This window comes from Grampus griseus (assembly GCF_964374135.1).
Source record: "Grampus griseus genome assembly, chromosome: 1".
Taxonomy (NCBI): Eukaryota; Metazoa; Chordata; class Mammalia; order Artiodactyla; family Delphinidae; genus Grampus; species Grampus griseus.
The window spans coordinates 85613792-85634000 of NC_139017.1; the positions used below are offsets into that span (position 1 = coordinate 85613792).

At 45.0% G+C, this 20209-nt stretch overlaps 1 protein-coding gene across 1 annotated transcript; it reads left to right on the forward strand.

The window, feature by feature from the left end:
- Positions 1 to 4625: 4625 nt before the first annotated feature.
- ADORA3 (adenosine A3 receptor) lies at positions 4626 to 7316 on the forward strand (the record flags this gene model as incomplete). Its single annotated transcript, XM_082677856.1, has 2 exons — positions 4626 to 5008; positions 6710 to 7316. 2 exons carry the CDS (start codon positions 4626 to 4628, stop codon positions 7314 to 7316), a joined length of 990 nt encoding a protein of 329 aa, XP_082533982.1.
- Positions 7317 to 20209: the final 12893 nt, after the last annotated feature.

Below are 20209 nucleotides of genomic sequence, written 5' to 3' on the forward strand. Positions count from 1 at the left end.
TGATTGAGAGGCAGAGAAGGAAGGGGGGATGGCAGAGGGGGAGAAAGAGCAGACCACCGTCCTGGAGGGACTCTGAGCACTTGCTCTTTCTAAGCCTCTGCTGCTGGCTGGCAAGCATCAAGTTCTATAAAAATATAAATCTTTGGGGAAGTGGTGATGGGGCCAAGAGGAAGTGAGCAAAATGATTTTGTGCAACTCTGCAGGCAGCAGTCGAGTCAGTGAGAGCCAGCCCCTGGCAGAAGCCCGCACCTTCCGCCTGCCTGACATCCTGTCTCAGCAACCACCTGCACCAGTTCTGGGGCTGCAGAGTCCTTTCCTTGGGCCCCTGCTAACACTGCGTCTTGTTGTTGCTGCAGGCTGGGTGCTGGGATTTCCCAGGCTTTTCTGAGAAGCTGCAAAGGATCAGATGAACCATCTCTGGCCGGGCTCTTAAGCTTTTAAGCAGAAGCCCAAGGGTCAGGTTGTGGCCTTGCAGTTGATCTGAGTCCAGTTGCCTCAGCCCATGGTGGCTCCAGGCCAGGGTTTGGGACACGAGAGGCCTTTCCCTAGGACTTCGGTTGCTTTTTCTCTGATTCAGGCTCATGGTTCCTCCCAGACCCTTCCCTCCTCCATATTTTCAGGTTTTTTCAGTAGAACCTAAACAGACATGGGCTTTCTTTTAGATGGGAAAATCTGCTGAGCCACGTTTCACTTATAATTTATTTTATTATTAAATTTTTTGTGTGTGGGGCACCTTGGTCCAACAAAAGGTTTTCTTTCTGGTACAGAGATCCCCTTGGGGCCCAAGCCCTTCTCGTTTATGCATTTACGGAAGCCGGGAACCTGGGTTTGAATGCCAGCTCTGCCACTTCCTAGCTCTGCATCCCGGGGGGCAAGTTACTTAACCCTTCTGAGCCTCAACAGTAATGACAGTATCTACTTCATCAGAGAGAATCGAAGGAGATCAGATGTATAAAATGCTCGGCACAGCAGCTAGTATAATGGAAAGTGCTTCACAGGTCCTAGCTGATTGGTATTCTATACCCAGTGCTGGTATTCTATACCCAGTGCTGAGTTTATGCCCCCTGGTTCACTGAGGTTCCTACTCATTCATTTGTCAATATTCTGAGCACCTAGTAGCTGTCAGGCATTGTGGTAGGGGATAGAAATGCAGAAATGAAAAGGGGAGCTCCCTGCCTTCCAGCAGCTCAAAGAATAACAGGGGAGGGATTATATAAACCCAGCATGGGACAGGGGCGGGTGGGGTCTGAAAATTTTTCTTCAAGGTTCAGTTTGAGAAGTGTCTAGAAGGAAAAGTGCTTGTTTTCTGTGTGGATGCACAGGAGAAGGGCCTTCCTAGCCAGAAAGGAGCATGTGCGTAGGGGAGAGGAAGTGAAACAGCTCGCTCTGAGCCCCGGGACACGTGGCCCAGTGGCACTTATGGTTTCCTGATGAACCAGGCAACAGGAGACTGCAGGGGCTGGGAGACCCCCTCACAGAGAGTCTCCAATGCCATTCCGAGGAGTCTGGACTTGATCGTGGGAGCAACATGGAGGCTGCACCTGGGGCTGGGTTAGGGGGCTCAGAGGTGATGAGGGTAGTTCCCTGACTAAGAGTGGCTGTGGACCGGGTTGGGGGGATGGGGAAAGGGGACCATTCCTCCTGGTTTCTCTGTCCTCTTTCCCTGGCTGCCCTTTGGTGTTCGGTCTAGAATGAAAAGGACACTCAGGGCCCTGTCTTACCCCAAAATGCTAAGTGGCTGTGAAAGCCTTCCTCCTCACCCCTCACATCAGCCCCCTGAGTATCGGTGGGCTCTGTCTACTCAGAAAATATAAAGGAAGGGCTTCCTTTATTCATGGAGAGGAAATGCCCCAGGTTTGTGCAGAGGATTCTGGGAACAATTCCTGGGGAAGGGGGGGGAGGCGGTGGCTGGGTCAGTGGCCCCAAGTGTGTCCCCTGTCTCTCCTTGTTCCTGTGGGTTACAGCTTCACAGGCTATCCTGTCCCCACCACGCTGTCCTTGTGACTGGTCCTTGAGCAAAACCCTTCTACTTGGTTTCTCTAACCCAGATGAGATGGGCTGATTCTGGAAGGACTCACCTGGGTCTTAAAGGAGGGGAATTAGGCTGGAATCTGAAAACACCCACCAGTCGGGTTTCCAGCTCCTGCTGTCACTTCCATCCCTAACAGCTCGGCTCACTTCCGGTAGGATGGATCTGTGGTTTTTCCCTGGCCTCCACCTCCTTCTCCCTCCCCCAAGCTTCTGGCCTACAGCTGCACAAGGGCCACAGGCTTTTTTCTTTAAATGCAGGAACTGTCCACTGTCTGTCCAGCTCCCAAACACACAGCAGCTGTCTGTGCTCCACTCTGCCATGAGCCCACTCGCTCTGTCCTCGTCCACCCCAGCCAGACCCGGGGTTACCAAACCCTCCAGGAAAAATGTTCCTTAGCTATACCATCACCACAGCCAGGCAACACGACTCATTGCTACCCCAGAGGGTCTTTCTCTCCCACAAGGTTTTGGTGCTACTGGGTGGCTGAGGGTCAGGAGCCGGGGTACATTGTTGGCAGTGAATTACCAAGATTCAACAACGGCTTTACAGCGAGGAGGACTTGTTTCGGTCGCACGCAGCCTCCTAGAAATCGCTCTCTATATCTCCCTTCTCCCGAGCAGAGATAAAGAGAGCAGCTGCAGTAGAGACATTTATGAGAGGTCACGTTGGAGGCTGGTGACACCTTTCATGTTCCCAAAGTGCAGGGATGTGGGCACGGCTAACATTGGGAAATGCTGGAGCGACAGAAATGCAGTTGGAGAGGACTGCCACTTAATGTCCGGGGAGTTGGCTCATTTCCCTGAGCAAGTCTAGCAGGGATTAGCAAGGCACACCAGACAGACTTGGGATGCGGTGGGGGTGGGCAGTGGGGGGGTAGGGGTGTCGACAGATGATGCCGAAGCAGAACAACTAAAGAAGACCCTGGCAGGCCCCATGCTGAGGCATCTCGCCAGTGCCCCAGTGAGAGGTGTTTGTTAGTAAACACCAGAACAGCACTCCTGTGATCGTCAAATTTTATTTTTTGGCTCTACGTAGATTGGTGCTTAGAGGTAAGTATTATCAACCCTTCAATCCACAGTGTGGGCTTAGGTCCAACTGTTCCTTTTGCTGTCTCTCTAAATAACCCTTTTGGGCGGCACTGAGAAACCCCTGAACCAGGGGAACTCCAAATAAAAATTGCATTCAAGTGTCTGATTCCCAGGAGTTCCCAGGTGAGCAACTTCAGGGAGAGGGTCTGATTTTCAGGTAGATGGCTGTTCCTGCAGGGCGGGGGTGGGCCTTGGGGCCGGAAGGCAGGAGGTATGCTGTGTGATCATGTGTACATGTTGCCCTTTCCCTCCTTTCTGCATGGCTGGTCATCCTGTTGTCCCTCAAATAGATCTGACACAGGCTGGTTGCTAGTGTGAGGGCATGGTGGGTGTGTGGGCTGAGAAGGGAAGATGAAGGTCAGCAGATGTGATGCTTACGGGAGGTGCTGAAGTTTTGCTCATCTGAACAGGGAATCTTAGTTTGTCTCTTTGGCAAAAGATCTTTGATACAAAGGCTGTGTTCCAGCTATGCCCCAGCAGAGTCAACTCATGTGGCCGAATTCTCAGTCCTTACTGTTATGAGCTGTCTTAGTACCTTTGGGCTGATATAACTGAATACCAAAGACTAAGTGACTTAGAAACAAGAGAGATTTATTTCCCACATTTCTGGAGGCTGGGAAGTCCAAGATCAAGGCATCAGTAGAACCTGTGTCTGGTGAGAGCCAACTTCCTGGTACATAGATGGTGGAAGGGGCAAGGGAGCTCTGTGGGGTCCCTCTTATAAGGACACTAATCCCATTCATGAGGGCTCCACCCTCATGACCTAATAAGCTCCCAAAGCCACCACCTCCAACTACTTTGACTTGAGGGTCAGAATTCAACCTATGAGTTTTGGGGGGACACAGTCAGTCTATGGAGTGTACTCTTTAGAAAGAGTACATTCTGGCTAAGTTTAGGAGCCTGCCACCAAAGGCTATTTCTTTCTCTTCTGTGGGTTCTGCTTGCCTCCTTACTGTGCGATCTTTCTGATAAGCTATCAGAAAACCAGAATGTTACGTGGTCAGTGCTCCCAGCTCCTCTCCCACCCAGAGTGACATTCTTATCTAGTCCTTGAGTAAATGAATGCTGAGTCTTCTCCATGCTACAAACATGCTCCCACCCAGCTCTCATTCTTTCCATCTTCTTGCTGAGTGTTCCTGGCTCTGTGCTTCCCCTTGGCCCATCTCACTTCCTGAAACACCACTGAAGAGCATTGCTTGTCTTGATGGGGCTTAAGTAGCCCTCCAGGGGCAGGGGAACTAACAGAAGCAGCATTTTCACTTTCAGCCCACATAGAACTGTCCTCCAGGCTTCTGGGAGCCCAGGGGTGTACGGCCTGCATTGGGGCTGAAAGTGATGGCCCTGTGATGGACTGTCTCTAAGGACAGGGGGAGAGGGGGTTCCAACAGAGAAGAGAAGGAATGGGTGTGTTGTGAGCTCTGGACTGTGGCTGCTGCACCTGGACCTCTGGTGAGATGTCTGGCAAGAGCTAGGCTGACTTGTCCACACGGATCTTGTTGGCACAAATGTCACCTGGGAGGCTCCACCTGGAAAGCGAGATGCCTCTCAACAGCACTGCCGTGTCCTTGGCCAACGCTACCTACATCACTGTGGAGATTCTCATTGGGCTCTGTGCCATAGTGGGCAACGTGCTGGTCATCTGGGTGGTCAAACTGAACCCCAGCCTGCAGAACACCACCTTCTATTTCATTGTCTCCCTAGCCCTGGCTGACATTGCTGTCGGGGTGCTGGTCATGCCTTTGGCCATTGTCATCAGCCTGGGTGTCACAATCCACTTTCATAGCTGCCTTCTCATGACCTGCCTGCTGCTGATCTTCACCCACGCCTCCATCATGTCCTTGCTAGCCATTGCTGTGGACCGATACCTGCGGGTCAAGCTCACGGTCAGGTAACTTGCTTGGAGAGGGGTGGTGTGGGGCAGTGATAGAGGTGCCTGGGAAATGGGACTACAACCTCCAGATCTCAGACTTTTTGAGTGGAAACAAATCCAAATTGGCCTCTGAGCTTGAAAGAGGTTCTTTTCACCACTTGGTGTGTGAAGAGTTTAACAACGATGAGTAGAGACTTGGGAACTAGAAACAGAGGAACGCTCCAATCCCTCCCCACTGACTACAGGAGTATATGCTCAATACCCTGGGGAGCTAAAGATGATAAAAACTCGATGCATCTTTAATTAGTGAAAAATGCTCTTGACTTTTAGAAATGATAGAGACGTACTAGATGATAAGATAAGCAGAGAGGAAAGAAGGAGATAAACTGATGTTTCTCTTCTTTGCAAATGTAGGCTATTTTAAAGTTATTTTAATTTTGTTTCTTCTTCCATGTTGAGAAGGGGACCACAAAAGTTCTCCATTACAGAAAGTAGTAACAACTTTTCAGGTGACCATGTGAACAGAACAGATTGCCAAATGAAGAAATCGAATTCCCCAGGTGTCCTGAATTACATTGGTATCTTGTTGCTCCTCTCTTCTCTTGGGGAAAGAGCATGGTGAGGGAGCTACAGACAACTTTTGATACAAACGAGCCTGGGTTCAAATCCCAGATCTTGAGGCCTGATCTTGGGCAAGTTATTTAGCTTTCTGTGTCTCAGTTCCTCGTCATAGTGTTAAGATGCTCTGAACTCAGATTCACCTCCATTCCATTTTAGCTCCAACACTTTTGGCTTCTACAAGTTGCTTAACTTGTCTGTTTCATTTTTTTCATCTATAAAATGGGGATGATAATTGTACTTTTCCCATAAGATCAAATGAGTTAATACACGTAAAGCTCTTAGAAAAATGCCCAGCACACAGTCTGTGCTCAGTAAATGGTAGCTGTAACTACTATGATTTTCACCATTACCATCAATGAAATGGAGAGTGTCATAAAAATATCTCCAGTTTATCATGAGATTTTATTGAGAGAAAGTCTACTGAGTACATAGCCAGTACTTAAAATCTGCTTCCTTCTTATAGCCTATGTAGAATGTTGTCAGGAAGAATGGTTTAAGGAGAAATGGTGACTTTTGATTGGATGAGTCTTTTAAGGTCCTGGAAGCACCTCAACATGATGTTTGCAACTCCATGAGAGTGGAGTCTAACTCAAACCCCAAGTGTAGTGCAAATAGAGAAGCAGGGGCAGACACAGGTAGGGAGTAAGTGTGGGACAGGCAGAGTCTAATTTATGGACAGCAGCACAACAGCCAAAAAACAAAACAAACAAACAAAAAACCAGTGCAGAGCACAGCAGGCAAACATGCTTTGAGCAGATTATTTCTCCCCAGGTAAGGCGATCCCAGGAGACTTTGATCGATAACTCTTACCTCCCAGGGACTGAAGAATTCTTGGGCTGGAAATGGAACTGTGAATGGGGTACGCAAGCCCCTGACTCTAGGCAACGTACTCCTGTTGCTTTGGAGGTTGTACTTCTTTAGAAAAGTTCCCAGAGAACTTTGCTGTATTTTTCTCTAATCATTGTCTGCTCATCTTGTCTTCACATCCAGTAGAGTTTAGCTGAAATCACCATAGAATACCAACACCCTCCAGCTCCATCTCCCCCCACTCATTAGCAATTCCTCTGTGAACTCACTGACTCTCTTCCATTCCAACAGATACAAGAGGTTCACCACTCAAAGACGAATATGGTTGGCTCTGGGCCTTTGCTGGCTGGTGTCATTCCTGGTGGGATTGACTCCCATGTTTGGCTGGAACATGAAACTGAACTCAGAGTACCACAAAAATCTCACCTTCCTTTCCTGCCAATTCCGTTCCGTGATGAGGATGGACTACATGGTCTACTTCAGCTTCTTCACTTGGATTTTCATTCCCCTGGTTGTCATGTGTGCCATCTACCTTGACATCTTCTATGTCATCCGGAACAAACTCAATCAGAACTTTTCTAACTCCAAAGAGACAGGTGCATTTTATGGACGGGAGTTCAAGACAGCCAAGTCTCTGTTTCTGGTTCTTTTCTTGTTTGCTTTGTCCTGGCTGCCTTTATCCATCATCAATTGTATCATCTACTTTAATGGTGAAGTACCACAAGTTGTGCTCTACTTGGGCATCCTGCTGTCCCATGCTAACTCCATGATGAACCCTATCGTCTATGCTTATAAAATAAAGAAGTTCAAGGAAACCTATCTCTTGATCCTCAAATCCTGTGTGATCTGCCAGCCCTCTAATTGCTTGGACTCAAGCACTGAGCAGACTTCTGAGTAGCTATCCATGAAAGATGACTCTCCATTCCATTACCCTTCAGATTCAGCATGGACAAACTCTTGAGGGCCTACCCACCCGGGCCATGGGCTCTCACGTGTTTGATTCCTTCCAGTGATGTGGGATGCATTTGGCTGGCTGTCTCCAATTTTATCTTCCCTACTACCCTCTTTCTCTAATTCAATTTTTTTCTTGTCCTTCTTTTCTAATTCAATTTTCTGGGTGTCTGACTTGAGGACAATAGTCTATTGTTACTACTGCCTGTGTTCCTCCTTCCCAAACAGAAGTCATGGTATCTGAAGGATGCCTCATTGACTTACTGACAAAAGGGTCCCAACTGGGCTGGACATGGACGTAATGGTGACTCAGTTCTACTCCATTATGGAACTAAGCAGAGAACCCTGCTCTCAGCAGATACCTGGAGGATGGATGGAATGCAAGGAGTGAACTGAGTTTAAGAGGGACTTAACTTGCTGGATTCACCTGTAAATGTATTTGAGTAAATAAAAGATGATAACTAATTGCTGTGTAGCTCTTTGCTGAGGGTCAGGGTCACTTGGGTCTTGAAGACCCAGCTGGCTCCTCCTGGCACTCAGCCTGCTTCTACCTGATGCCATGTGGCATGTTCGTCTGTGTAAATTCTAGGACCCTCACCCCTGGCCCCAGAACACCCTGCTCCTTTTTCCAGGGCTGATCAGAACATTTGTCAACTTTATGAACCATTCATCGAGTGTTAGAGAAGAAATGATTCTTAGAGCTGAGTCTTAATCATCTCCTCTGGTATTTTATAATTTAATAGGAATAGCGGGAGTGGGGCAAAAAGAGACACCAGACAGCTATTATATGTTGAGCACTTTCTATGTACTATTTTGCACGCGTTCTCTCTTTTGGTCCTGACAGTCTTTTAGGTACCACCGTTATTACCATCTCTATTTTGCAGAAGAGAAAACTGAGGCACAGAGGTGTTAAGTAACTTGTCCACGATCACACAGTTAACGAGTATGAGAGCCAGGATTTCAAGGCAGTCCTGCCTTATGGGAGAACCCAAGATTCTTGCTAACTATCCCTAGACATGCAGAGTGACTTGGCATTTCTACAAATTCCAAACTCTTAAGTCCACCTTATGTACAATTAACAGAATCATGGGTACAAACTATGATTTGTATACTCAAGGACTGCTGGGGGCTTCTCTGGTGGCGCAGTGGTTGAGAGTCCGCCTGCCGATGCGGGGGACACGGGTTCGTGGCCCGGTCTGGGAAGATTCCACATGCCGTGGAGCGGCTGGGCCCGTGAGCCATGGCCGCTGAGCCTGCGCATCCGGAGCCTGTGCTCCGCAACGGGAGAGGCCACAACAGAGAGAGGCCCGCGTACCGCCAAAAAAAAAAAAAAGACTGCTGGGTTTTTTGCATTAACTGCCGTTGCCAATTGGGACACCAGACAGGGATGGCGTTCTAGTCAAGTCATTCGGGCTTTAAGTGTGGCTCTGGAAGTTTGAGGTGGCATCTCTGATTGGGCTATCCAAACTTGCAGCTGTGGACTCTCACTCCCAAGACAATAAATATATTAACTTGATGAGAGCAGCAAGATGGGGATTTCAGTTAAACCACATCAAAGAAGATAACTGTACTGAAACGTTTTTCTAATTAATTCTTAGCCAATCTTGAAAGGTTATCCTGATCCTAATCTTAGGCCAGAGCCCGATAAGCCTATTTATCTTGTTAACATTGCACTTCAGGGAAATGTCCTCTTGTCTTCTCTTGTCAGCCCAGGAGTAATTAACACTATGTGCGATGTTGCAAAGCTCGCACGCACGTAGCATTTTCTACCGATGCCAAACCCGTTGGTCACCCCGCCCACCCACTTCCTGGTGCCATTCACAATCTTATGTTAGAGGCAGAGGACTGCAACGCACCCTCGCCCTCCATTCCTGGGGGTCCCTGGACGTGGGAGGGGACTTTTGTCCTGACAAATTCCCCATCAACGTTTTGGGGGATCTTTTTTCTTTCAAAAGACAAGCCTCCCCCACCTCTAATTTTTTCTTAATGGTATCCCCTCTTTTGATTTCAGCATTTTCCCCCAAATTAACTTTTGTGTTTAGTTAAAATGCCCCTCCAGGACGAGGCGCTGGGTCTACTCTGGGGCATTGGGTGCTCCTGGCACACTGTTCTGCCCACGACTCACCTTTGCCCAGTTGGAGACTTGAGGGAAGTGCTGGTTGGTTCTTGGCCTCTAACCCAGTTGCTATAGCAACATTGGGCATGTGCCCTTTTAGGAAACTTGATTTAAAGGGACCGCTTGCCTCACAAGAAAACAGCAGTCTGTCCTGAGTCATTTGGTGTCATCAGACAAGCTGTAGCTCCAGAGTTTCAGAAAAACTTCTTTTTTTTCTCCCTTTCTCCTCCTCCCCTCCTTCTCTCTCTTTTCCTTTCTGACAGTCACTGCTTAGCAAACCCACTGAAGGCTTGTAGGAAGTTGTATGTTGGGGGCTTGAGAGTCAATGAGAATCTCTTGAGCTAGGGGGCTCCACCAGCCCAGAAGAGGCCCTTACAGTGAAACATCTTTTGGCGTGAACTCAAAAAAGATGAACCAAGACTCACTGGTGAGGAGTTGGGCTGGAAGTGGCGAGATCTACCCTGGTTTCAGGTTTAGAGATTAATGTCACTGGAGTTTCCCTGAGTCTGTCTCCTGGCTAGCTCCCTTCGGCTAAACATTGTCAAAGGTGGCTGTTGGGCTTTCATTTTAAAGGAATAAGACAAAAAAGACCACCGAGACAAAACTGAGGTTTGCTTGCTCCTTCCTCCTCCAGACAGATTCACTGGAACAAAGGTAGGTGCTGAGTAGCTGGGCTTATTTACTCAATTTTTAAAATCAAATCAACAGTAGAAATAAGTGAAGACCAACCAAATGAGAACAAACAAACCCTGTTTATTCTGAGCTTTCTATAGCAAAGGAGTCAGTCACTGCCCTTTGCTTTTTGGCAGAGACTTAAAGGCAGGCAGAAGAGTGGGACACTTTTATAGTAGAAAAAAGAAGGCTTCAGGTACACCCCGACTGGAGACTGTTGGCCTGGGGAGGCTGTAGGCAGGCCGACTAGAAGTGGGGTGTCCTGTGTGATGGGTTAGGGGGCATACTTGACTTTCTCTGGTTGGTTCGTAGATGGAAGCAGGACAAAAATTAGGGAAGCTGTCAGTTATTCATCAGGTCCTGGCCATTCAGGGCCAATTGTTACAGGGATTATTGTTTGGCTTTCTGAATTGTTACTAGGAATAATGGCCTGAGTTCCTATAAGTCTGGTTTACATCAGGCTGGCTTCCTGGGCCAGTTACTATAGATAAGGGGCTGGTTTCCTGGGCTGGTAGTGGGCCAGAGTTCTATTTTTATATATGGTCTGGCCATGGTCCGTTTGTATCTTCAGTTTCTTACAATTAAATTCACATTTTCTAGAGAAACTCTGCCCTTAGATACTATACTGGGTACAATGGGAATGAGAAAAATGAGGCTGCATCTTGCCCCAACCACTCGGATGACTGGCATAACGTAAATCTCAACTCTAAAGTGCTCTACAGTGTTGCGATATTGTTACTACTGGGGAAGCAGAATTGAGCGATGGAAAGAACAATTTTTTCTTTCAGATTTAGCATCAGCTCATGGCGGCTGTACTAGCTGTGTGAACTTAAATTTAGCAGTTACTTTAACTGAGCCTCAATTTTTCTCATCTGTAAAATGGGAGACTAGTAATACCTGTGTCAACGTTTCGTTTTTTACTTTTTGTTATGAAAAATTTCAAACACACAAAAGTGGAGAGATTAGAATAATGAAGGCTCATATACCTATTGTCCTGCTTTAATAATGATCAATTTACAGCCAGCCTTGTTTCATTAATGACCCCACCAACTTGCCTTACCCTGATTATCTTGAAATTTTGCACATCAAATTATTTCATCTGTAAACATTGCGGTTTGTATTTCTAAAAGATATTTTAAAAATTTGGTTTATCCTTATGACCCATTTATCTTTTTATTTACACATCAAATAGAGTGAAAATTAATTCTACCCTTAAGAGGGAGCAACAGAACTAATAACACCAGATAATACTCAGAACGCTAATAGACACACCTGTTTATTCTCTGTAACTCTCAGCCTGTCATTTGCTTTAGAATGTTACTTTTTCATGTCTTGGGCATTTTCCTGATATCTGTGCATAATCTCCTTCTGTTGGTACTTTCTTCGGTTTCACGGTGTGCCAGCTCTGAGCAATACTGAGTGTTTGTTTTACATGCAGCTTTCTCAGCAATAGGGACTACTTAAAAAAAAATAACCACAATGTCAGTATTAATTATTGATTGCTATGTAATGAACTATTCCCAAACTTAGAGGCTTAACATGATAATTATTATCTCTTGTACTTTCCGTGGGTCAGGAATTCAGGAGCATCTTGGTTGGGTGGGTCATGCTTGACATCTCTCACGAGGTTGCTGGGTCTGTAGTCATCTGGAGGTTTGATGGCGCTGGAGGATTTACTCCCAAGGTGGGTTGTACATTTACTCCCAAGGTGGGTCGCAAGTTGGTTCCTTTCCACATGGGCCTTTGCACATGTCTGCTTGAGAGTCCTCACAACATGGCATCTGACTTCCGCAAGAAAGAAAGAGCAGTGTGACTTCTGAGGTGGAAGTTGCACACCTTTTATGACCTAGCCTTGGAAGTCATATGCCATCCCTTCTACCATATTTTACTGATCACATGGGCTAGCCCTGATTCAGATTAGGAGGGGATTACACAATGGCATGAATGTCAGGAGCCATCTTAGAGGCTGGCTATGACAATATCATTATCACATCTGAAAAAAAATGTAACAATAATTTCTTTAAAAAAATTTTTTTTTGATAGATCTTTATTGGAGTATAATTGCTTCACAATACTGTGTTAGTTTCTGTTGTACAACAAAGTGAATCAGCTATATGCATACACATGTCCCCACATCCCCACGTTCTTGAGCCTCTCTCCCATCCTCCCTACCCCACCTCTCTAGGTGGTCATAAAGCACTGAGCTGATCTCCCTGTGCTATGCTGCTGCTTCCCACCAGCTATCTATTTTACATTCGGTAGTGTATATATGTCGATGCTACTCTCACTTCGCCCCAGCTTCCCCCTCCCACCCCGTGTCCTCAAGTCCATTCTCTATGTCTACATCTTTATTCCTGCCCTGCAACTAGGTTCATTGGTACCATTTTTTTTTTTTTTTTTAGATTCCATATATATGCGTTAGCATACCGTATTTGTTTTTCTTTCTGACTTAATTCACTCTGTATGACAGACTCTAGGTCCATCCACCTCACTACAAATAACTCAATTTCATATCTTTTTATCGCTGAGTAATATTCCATTGTATATATGCGCCACATCTTCTTTCATTCATCTGTCGATGGACATTTAGTTTGGTTCCATGTCCTGGCTATTGTAAATAGTGCTGCAATGAACATTGTGGTACATGTCTCTTTTTGAATTATGGTTTTCTTGGGGTATATGCCCAGTAGTAGGATTGCTGGGTCATATGGTAGTTCTATTTTTAGTTTTTTAAGGAAACTCCATACTGTTTTCCGTAGTGGTTGTATCAATTTACATGCCCACCAGCAGTGCATGAGGGTTCCCTTTTCACCACACCCTTTCCAGCACTTATTGTTTCCAGATTTTTTCATAGTGGCCATTCTGGCCTGTGTGAGGTGATACCTCATTGTAGTTTTGATTTGCATTTCTCTAATAATTAGCGATGTTGAGCATCTTTTCATGTGTCTCTTGGCCAACTGTATGACTTCCTTGGTGAAATGTCTATTTAGGTCTTCCTTCCGCCCATTTTTTAATTGGATTGTTTTTTTTTTTGATATTGAGCTCTATGAGCTGTTTGTATATTTCAGAGATTGATCCTTTGTCCGTGGTTTCATTTGCAAATATTTTCTCCCATTCTGAGGGTTGTCTTTTTGTCTTGCTTATGGTTTCCTTTGCTGTGTAAAAGTTTTTAAGTTTAATTAAGTCCCATTTTTTAATTTTTGTTTTTTTCTGTTACTCTAGGAGGTGGGTCAAAAAAGACCTTGCTATGGTTTAGAGTGTTTTTCCTATGTTTTCCTCTAAGAGTTTTATAGTGTCTGGTCTTACATTTAGAGCTTTAATCCATTTGGAGTTTATTTTTGTGTATGGTGTTAGGTAGTGTTCTAATTTCATTCTTTTACATGTACTGTCCAGTTTTCCCAGCACCACTTATCGAAGAGGCTCTCTTTTCTCCGTTGTATGTTCTTGCCTCTTTGTTGTAAATTAGGTGCCCATATGTGCATGGGCTTATCTCTGGACATTCTAACCTGTTCTATTGATCTATATTTCTGCTTTTGTGCCAGTACCATGCTGTCTTGATTACTCTAGCTTTGTGGTATAGTTTGAAGCCAGGGAACCTTATTCCTCCAGCTCTGTTTTTCTTTCTCAAGATTGCTTTGGCTATTCAGAGTCTTTTGTGTTTCCACACAAATTGTAAAATTTTCTGTTCTAATTCTGTGAAGAATGCCATTGGTAGTTTGATAGGGATTGCATTGAATCTGTAGATTGCTTTGGGTAGTATAGTCATTTTCACAATATTGATTCTTCCAATCCAAGGACATGGTATATTTCTCCATCTGTTTTGAGAAGAATGGGTGTTAGCTCTTCTCTAAATGTTTGATAGAATTCACCTGGTCCAGCCATCTGGTCCTGGACTTTTGTTTGTTGGAAGATTTTTAATTATGGTTTCAATTTCATTACTTGTGATAGGTCTGTTTATGTTTTCTAATTTTTCCTGGTTCAGTCTTGGAAAATTGTACCTTTCCAAGAACTTGTCCATTTCTTCGTGGCTGTCCATTTTATTGGCATACAGTTGTTTGTAGTAGTCTCTTATAATCCTTTGTATTTCTGCAGTGTCAGTTGTGATTTCTCCTTTTTCATTTCTAATTTTTTTTTTTTTTTTTTTTGCGGTACGCGGGCCTCTCACTGTTGTGGCCTCTCCCGTTGCGGAGCACAGGCTTTGGATGCGCAGCCTCAGCGCCCATGGCTCACAGGCCCAGCCGCTCCGCGGCATGTGGGATCTTCCTGGACCGGGGCATGAACCCATGTCCCCTGCCTCGGCAGGTGGACTCTCAACAATTGCGCCACCAGGGAAGCCCCTCTAATTTTATTGATTTACTTCTCTCTTTTTTTCTTGATGAGTCTGGCTAATGGTTTATTAATTTTGTTTATCTTCTCAAAGAAGCAGCTTTTAGTTTTATTGATCTTTGCTGTTGTTTTCTCTGTTTCTATTTCAGTTATTTCTGCTCTGATCTTTATGATTTATTTCCTTCTACTGACTTTGGGTTTTCTTTGTTCTTCTTCCTCTAGTTGTTTTAAGTGTAGGGTTAGATAGTTTACTTGAGATTTTTCTTGTTTCTTGAGGTGAGATTGAATTGCTATAAACTTCCCTCTTAGAACTGCTTTTGCTGCATCCCATATGTTTTGGGTCATTGTGTTCTCACTGTCATTTGTTTCTATGTGTTTTTTAATTTCTGTTTTGATTTGTTCAGTGATCTCTTGGTTATTTAGTAGCACACTGTTTAGCCTCCATGTATTTGGGTTTTTTACAGTTCTTTTCCTGTAATTGATTTCCAATTTCATAGTGTTGTGGTCAGAAAAGATGCTTGATACGATTTCAATTTTCTTAAATTTTCTGAGGCTTGATTTGTGATGCAAGATGTGGTCTATCCTGGAGAATGTTCCATGTGCACTTGAGAAGAATGTGTATTCTGCTGATTTTGAGTGGAATGTTGTATAAATATCAATTAAATATATCTGGTCTATTGTGTCATTTAAAGCTTGTATTTCCTTACTTATTTTCTGATTGGATGATCTGTCCATTGGTGTAAGTGGGGTGTTAAAGTCCCCTACTCTATTATTGTGTTACTGTCAATTTCTCCTTTCATGGTTGTTAGCATTTGCCTTATGTATTGAGGTGCTCCTATGTTGGGTGCATAGACATTTATAATTGTTATATCTTCTTTTGGATTGATCCTTTGATCCTTGTGTAGTGTCCTTCCTTATCTCTTGTAACAGTCTTTATTTTAAATTCTATTTTATCTGATACAGGTATTGCTACTTCAGCTTCCTTTTGATTTCCATTTGCATGGAATATCTTTTTCCATCCCCTCACGTTTGGTCTGTATGTGTCCCTAGGTCTGAAGTGGGTCTCTTGTAGACAGCCTATATATGGGTCTTTTTATTGGATCCATTCAGCCAGTCTGTGTGTTTTGGTTGGGGCATTTAATCCATTTACATTCAAGGTTATTATCAATATGTATGTTCCTATTACCATTTTCTTAATTGCTTTGGAGTTTTTTTTGTGGGTCTTTTTCTTCTCTTGTGTTTCCCGCTTAGAGAAGTTTCTTTAGCATTTGTTGTAAAGCTGGTTTGGTGGTGCTGAATTCTCTTAGCTTTTGCTTGTCTGAAAAGCTTTTGACTTCTCCATCAAATCTGAATGAGATCCTTGCTGAGTAGAGTAATCTTGGTTGTAGGTTTTTCTCTTTCATCACTTTAAGTATATCTTGCCACTCCCTTCTGGTCTGCAGAGTGTCTGCTGAAAAAGCAGCTGATAATCTTATAGGGATTCCTTTGTATGTTATTTTTTTGTTTTTCCCTTGCTGTTTTTAATTTTTTTTCTTTGAATTTAATTTTTGTTAGTTTGATTAATATGTGTCTTGGTGTGTTTTTCCTAGGATTTATCCTGTATGGGACTGTCTGTGCTTCCTGGACTTGGGTGACTATTTCCTTTCCCATGTTAAGGAAGAGGTTATAGAGTTTTCTATAATCCCTTCAAATATTTTCTCAGACACTTTCTTTTTCTCTTCTTTTTCTGGGACCCCTATAATTAGAATGTTGGTGTGTTTAGTGTTGTCCCAGAGGTCTCTGAGATTGTCCTCAATTCTTTTCATTCTTTTTTCTTTATTCTGCTCCTCAGCAGTTATTTCTACCATTTTGTCTTCCAGCTCACTCGTTCGTTCTTCTGCCTCAGTTATTCTGTTATTGATTCCTTCTTGTGTATTTTTCATTTCAGTTATTGTGTTGTTCATCTCTGTTTTTTTGTTCTTTAGTTCTTCTAGATCTTCGTTAACATTTCTTGTATTTTCTGAATCCATGCCTCCATTCTATTTCTGAGATTCTGGGTCATCTTTTCTCTCATTACTCTGAATTATTTTTCAGGTAGATTGCCTATTTCCTATTCATTTATTTGGTCTTGTAGATTTTCACCTTACTCCTTCATCTGTGAAATTTTTTTTTTTTTTTTTAATGACTGGGATTGTGTTCCTGTTTTACTTGTTGTTTGGCCTGAGGCTTCCAACAGTGGAATTTGAGGCTACTGGGTAGAGCATGGGTCTTGGTGCTGAGATGAAGAACTCTGTGAGACCTCACTCACTCCAATGAATATTCCCTGGGGTCTGAGGTTCTCTGTTAGTCCAGTGCTTTGGACTCAGAGCTCCCACCACAGGAGATTCGGCCTGACCCCTGGCTCATGAACCAAGATCCCATAAGCTGCATGGGGTGGCAAAAAAACAAAAAAGAGAACAAAAACAAAGTAAAAAATAAAATTAGACTAGGAAACTAACAGATATGTTAGAAAGAATATAAAAATATAGATGAATCAACAACTAGAAGGTACGTCAGTATCACAATAGTAAAGAAGAGGAGGAGAGAAAAGAAAAAAAAAAGAGGAGGGGAAGGCCTTGGCTGTGGAGGGCGGGGCCTAAGCAAGGGAGAGGTTTGGGTGCTGGGCGGGGCCTATGCTCAGGACCCACAGGGCTGGAAAAGGCCCTGGGGGCTGTGGCTTAGGCTCAAGGAACAGAAGGGGTCCAGGCGTGTCCCCCATCCCTGGTCTCAGAGGGCAGGGGACCTCACCTGGGAGCCCAGCAAGCTTCCTGGACTTGAGTGGGTGGGGCAAATGCCTTCCTCCCCTCTCCTGCTCCCCTGGTCCCGGAGGCCCCCTCCTGCCTGCCTCTCCTATTCTCCCCTCGGGCTCCTTGCTATGCCCCCAGGACCAATGCGGCCGGGGTGGGGTGGGGGGGCCTTGGAGGGCAGAGGACTGGCCTGGGAGCTCAGCAGGCTCCCTAGGCCTGAGTGGGCCAGGCGATCGCCCTCTGCTCCTTTCCTGCTCCTCCCGGAGAGTCCCTCCTTCCTGCCTCTCCTGATCTCCCCAGCCTCAGGGACACCAATCTTATCTGGCTTCCAATTCTTCCCCCTCAGTGCCCCCGTGTCCTACTGGTTCACTTGGGGGTTCCTCCTATCTACTTGGGCATCAGGGTCCCCCACCAGTGGCCGGCAGGTGCCCTAGTTGTGGGGAGAGCCTAACTCAGCATCTTCCCACACTGCTATCTTGACTCTGTCCCCCAACAATAATCTCTGAATATCATCAACTATCTAATCACTGTCCAAATTTTCTCAATTGTTTCCTTCAGTCAGAATCCAAATAAATTCCATATATTGCAATTTTATCAATATGTCTCTTAAGCCCCTTTTAATCTAGATTCCTGCTTCATTTTTTCCCTGTGCAGTTTAATTGTTGAACTCATAAATGTTTCATAAGGAATAAATGAGGCAATATAAGCAAAACACCTACCATGATGCAGGTAAAACACATACCATGATGCAGGCCTGCTGCTGGCCCATATGCTGACTTGGTGTGAATTAGAGAAAGGCTCTCCTTCCTCAAGAGAGGACATTATTGAAAACCTGGACAATCACCCACGTCCAGCCCTTGATGAGAAGTGCTAGCTCTGGGATGTGATAAGTAAGCATTCAGCTTAAATTCAACTGAGGGTGGTTCCATAATTCAAACTTTAAAAATCAGTGGCCAGGCCATATGAGTCCCATTAGGAATAAGGGGAAGCTTCTGCTGCATGGACAGATAGCCTTGCTTTGTCCCAAGAAAGCTTTCAAGATGTCTTTAGGCTGCAGCCTGTCTACTGATGCACAAAAACCCGCACTTTCACCTGCTCACATGCTCCGGATGCCAGGCTCCACCTGCTTCAGGCTCCACCCTCTATCCACTCAGAAGGCAGGATAGTTATGAATCTCATTACTAGTCTTCCTCTCAGCTAAATAGGAATTGGACTTCCAAGAGTGGTGAACAGACAAGAGGCCTGGCCTCGTATGATACCTGGACCATTGGCAAAACAGGGCACTGTCGCACAGACGAATGTGTGCCAGTGATGGTGTGTGCACATGTGCCCTTCTGAGTGTGCCTCGTGTGCCAGAGTGGATTTACCCAGGAGGGGGATCTTCACTGCTGTTCTGGGCTCTACCAGGAAGCCCAGAATTTTCTCATATTACTATATAAGTAAGTTGATGTCCACAAATGGCATCCCTCTGATGAGGTACCCTTGTGCAGTGCACAACCTGGGGACCTATACATAGTAGCACTTCTTGGGTTAACTGGTTGGTCCTTCTTTTCCCTGGTCACTCCAAACAGGATAAAACCATCTTAAACTCAAAGATTCCTATTTCCTGAAAACAGATCTAGGATTCCTAAGACCACTGGGTCCATCTGGTCATCCCAGTTGAAGGTTCACTTCCTTCCAGTCATGAGGCTCTTCATTCTGCTCTCCTTGACTGTCTTTTCAGGTAAGAGATAGGGAAGGAACATCTCCAGCCCTCCAAGCTTCCCAGAGACTATACATTTTCTTTTCCTTTCCTACCTGGAGTTCTTGCTTATTAGCGCAAACCACCTAAGGAGTGGGATGGGAAAATAAAAGGAGGTGGAAATAGATCTTGTCTAAATTAGTCCTTGTTCTTTGATCTGATGAAGGGGTTGTGGGGGAATTTGAAGCCCTCAGCTAAAATGAGGGGTCTAGATTCTCTCTCTCAGTTTAAGTTTCCCCTTCCTTTCCCCTTTCTCCCCTTAAAAACATTTGTGCTAATATATGAGGATGGGACTTTCCACTTACTGTCCATGCCTGACCCCAAAGATGAGACTCAGAGGACCGGGCTGGCCCCAGCTCTGCCACTGTCCAGCCTTGTGACCTTTGAAAGTCACTGCACCTCTCTGAGTCAGTGTTCAGGCCAGTAAACTGAGTATCACACAATCTTTCTTATGGGGTCCATCTGAGAACAAAATATCATACCATGTCAAATGATATCAAGGATGTGAGCCTGCTTTGTAGGCTGGTCACACCCACTGTGAGCTACACTTGAGGCAGCATTTGAGGAGGCCCCAGTGCACATCTGGAAGGCTGAGGGGTGGTCTCTGTTGCCCATCTCGTCTCCTTGGTCAGACACTTCCCCAGCCACTATCATGCTGGATGTGAAGTACATGACTTCCTTATTATGCAACATCCTGAGATGACAGATGTGCCCACACTGGTCTGGTATGGAGGAAACATGAAGTTCTTAGCCCCTGAGGACAGATAGAACCAGACCTCTCTGTTTTCAGCCCTATATATCTATCAGAAACCTCTAAACCACCTTACTTTCTTTTTCTATAATTATTTTCTTTTTTTGCGGTACGCGGGCCTCTCACTGTTGTGGCCTCTCCCGTTGCAGAGCACAGGCTCCAGACGCGCAGGCTCAGCGGCCATGGCTCACGGGCCCAGCCGCTCCGCGGCATGTGGGATCTTCCCGGACTGGGGCACGAACCCGTGTCCCCTGCATCGGCAGGCGGACTCTCAACCACTGCGCCACCAGGGAAGCCCTATTTTCTATTTTTTAAAATTTTATTGAAGTATATTTGATTTACAACGTTGTGTAGTTTCAGGTGTACAGCAAAGTGATTCAGTTATACATATATATTTTTTTTCAGATTTTTTTCCATTATAGATTATTACAAGATACTGAATATAGTTCCCTGTGCTATACAGTAGGTC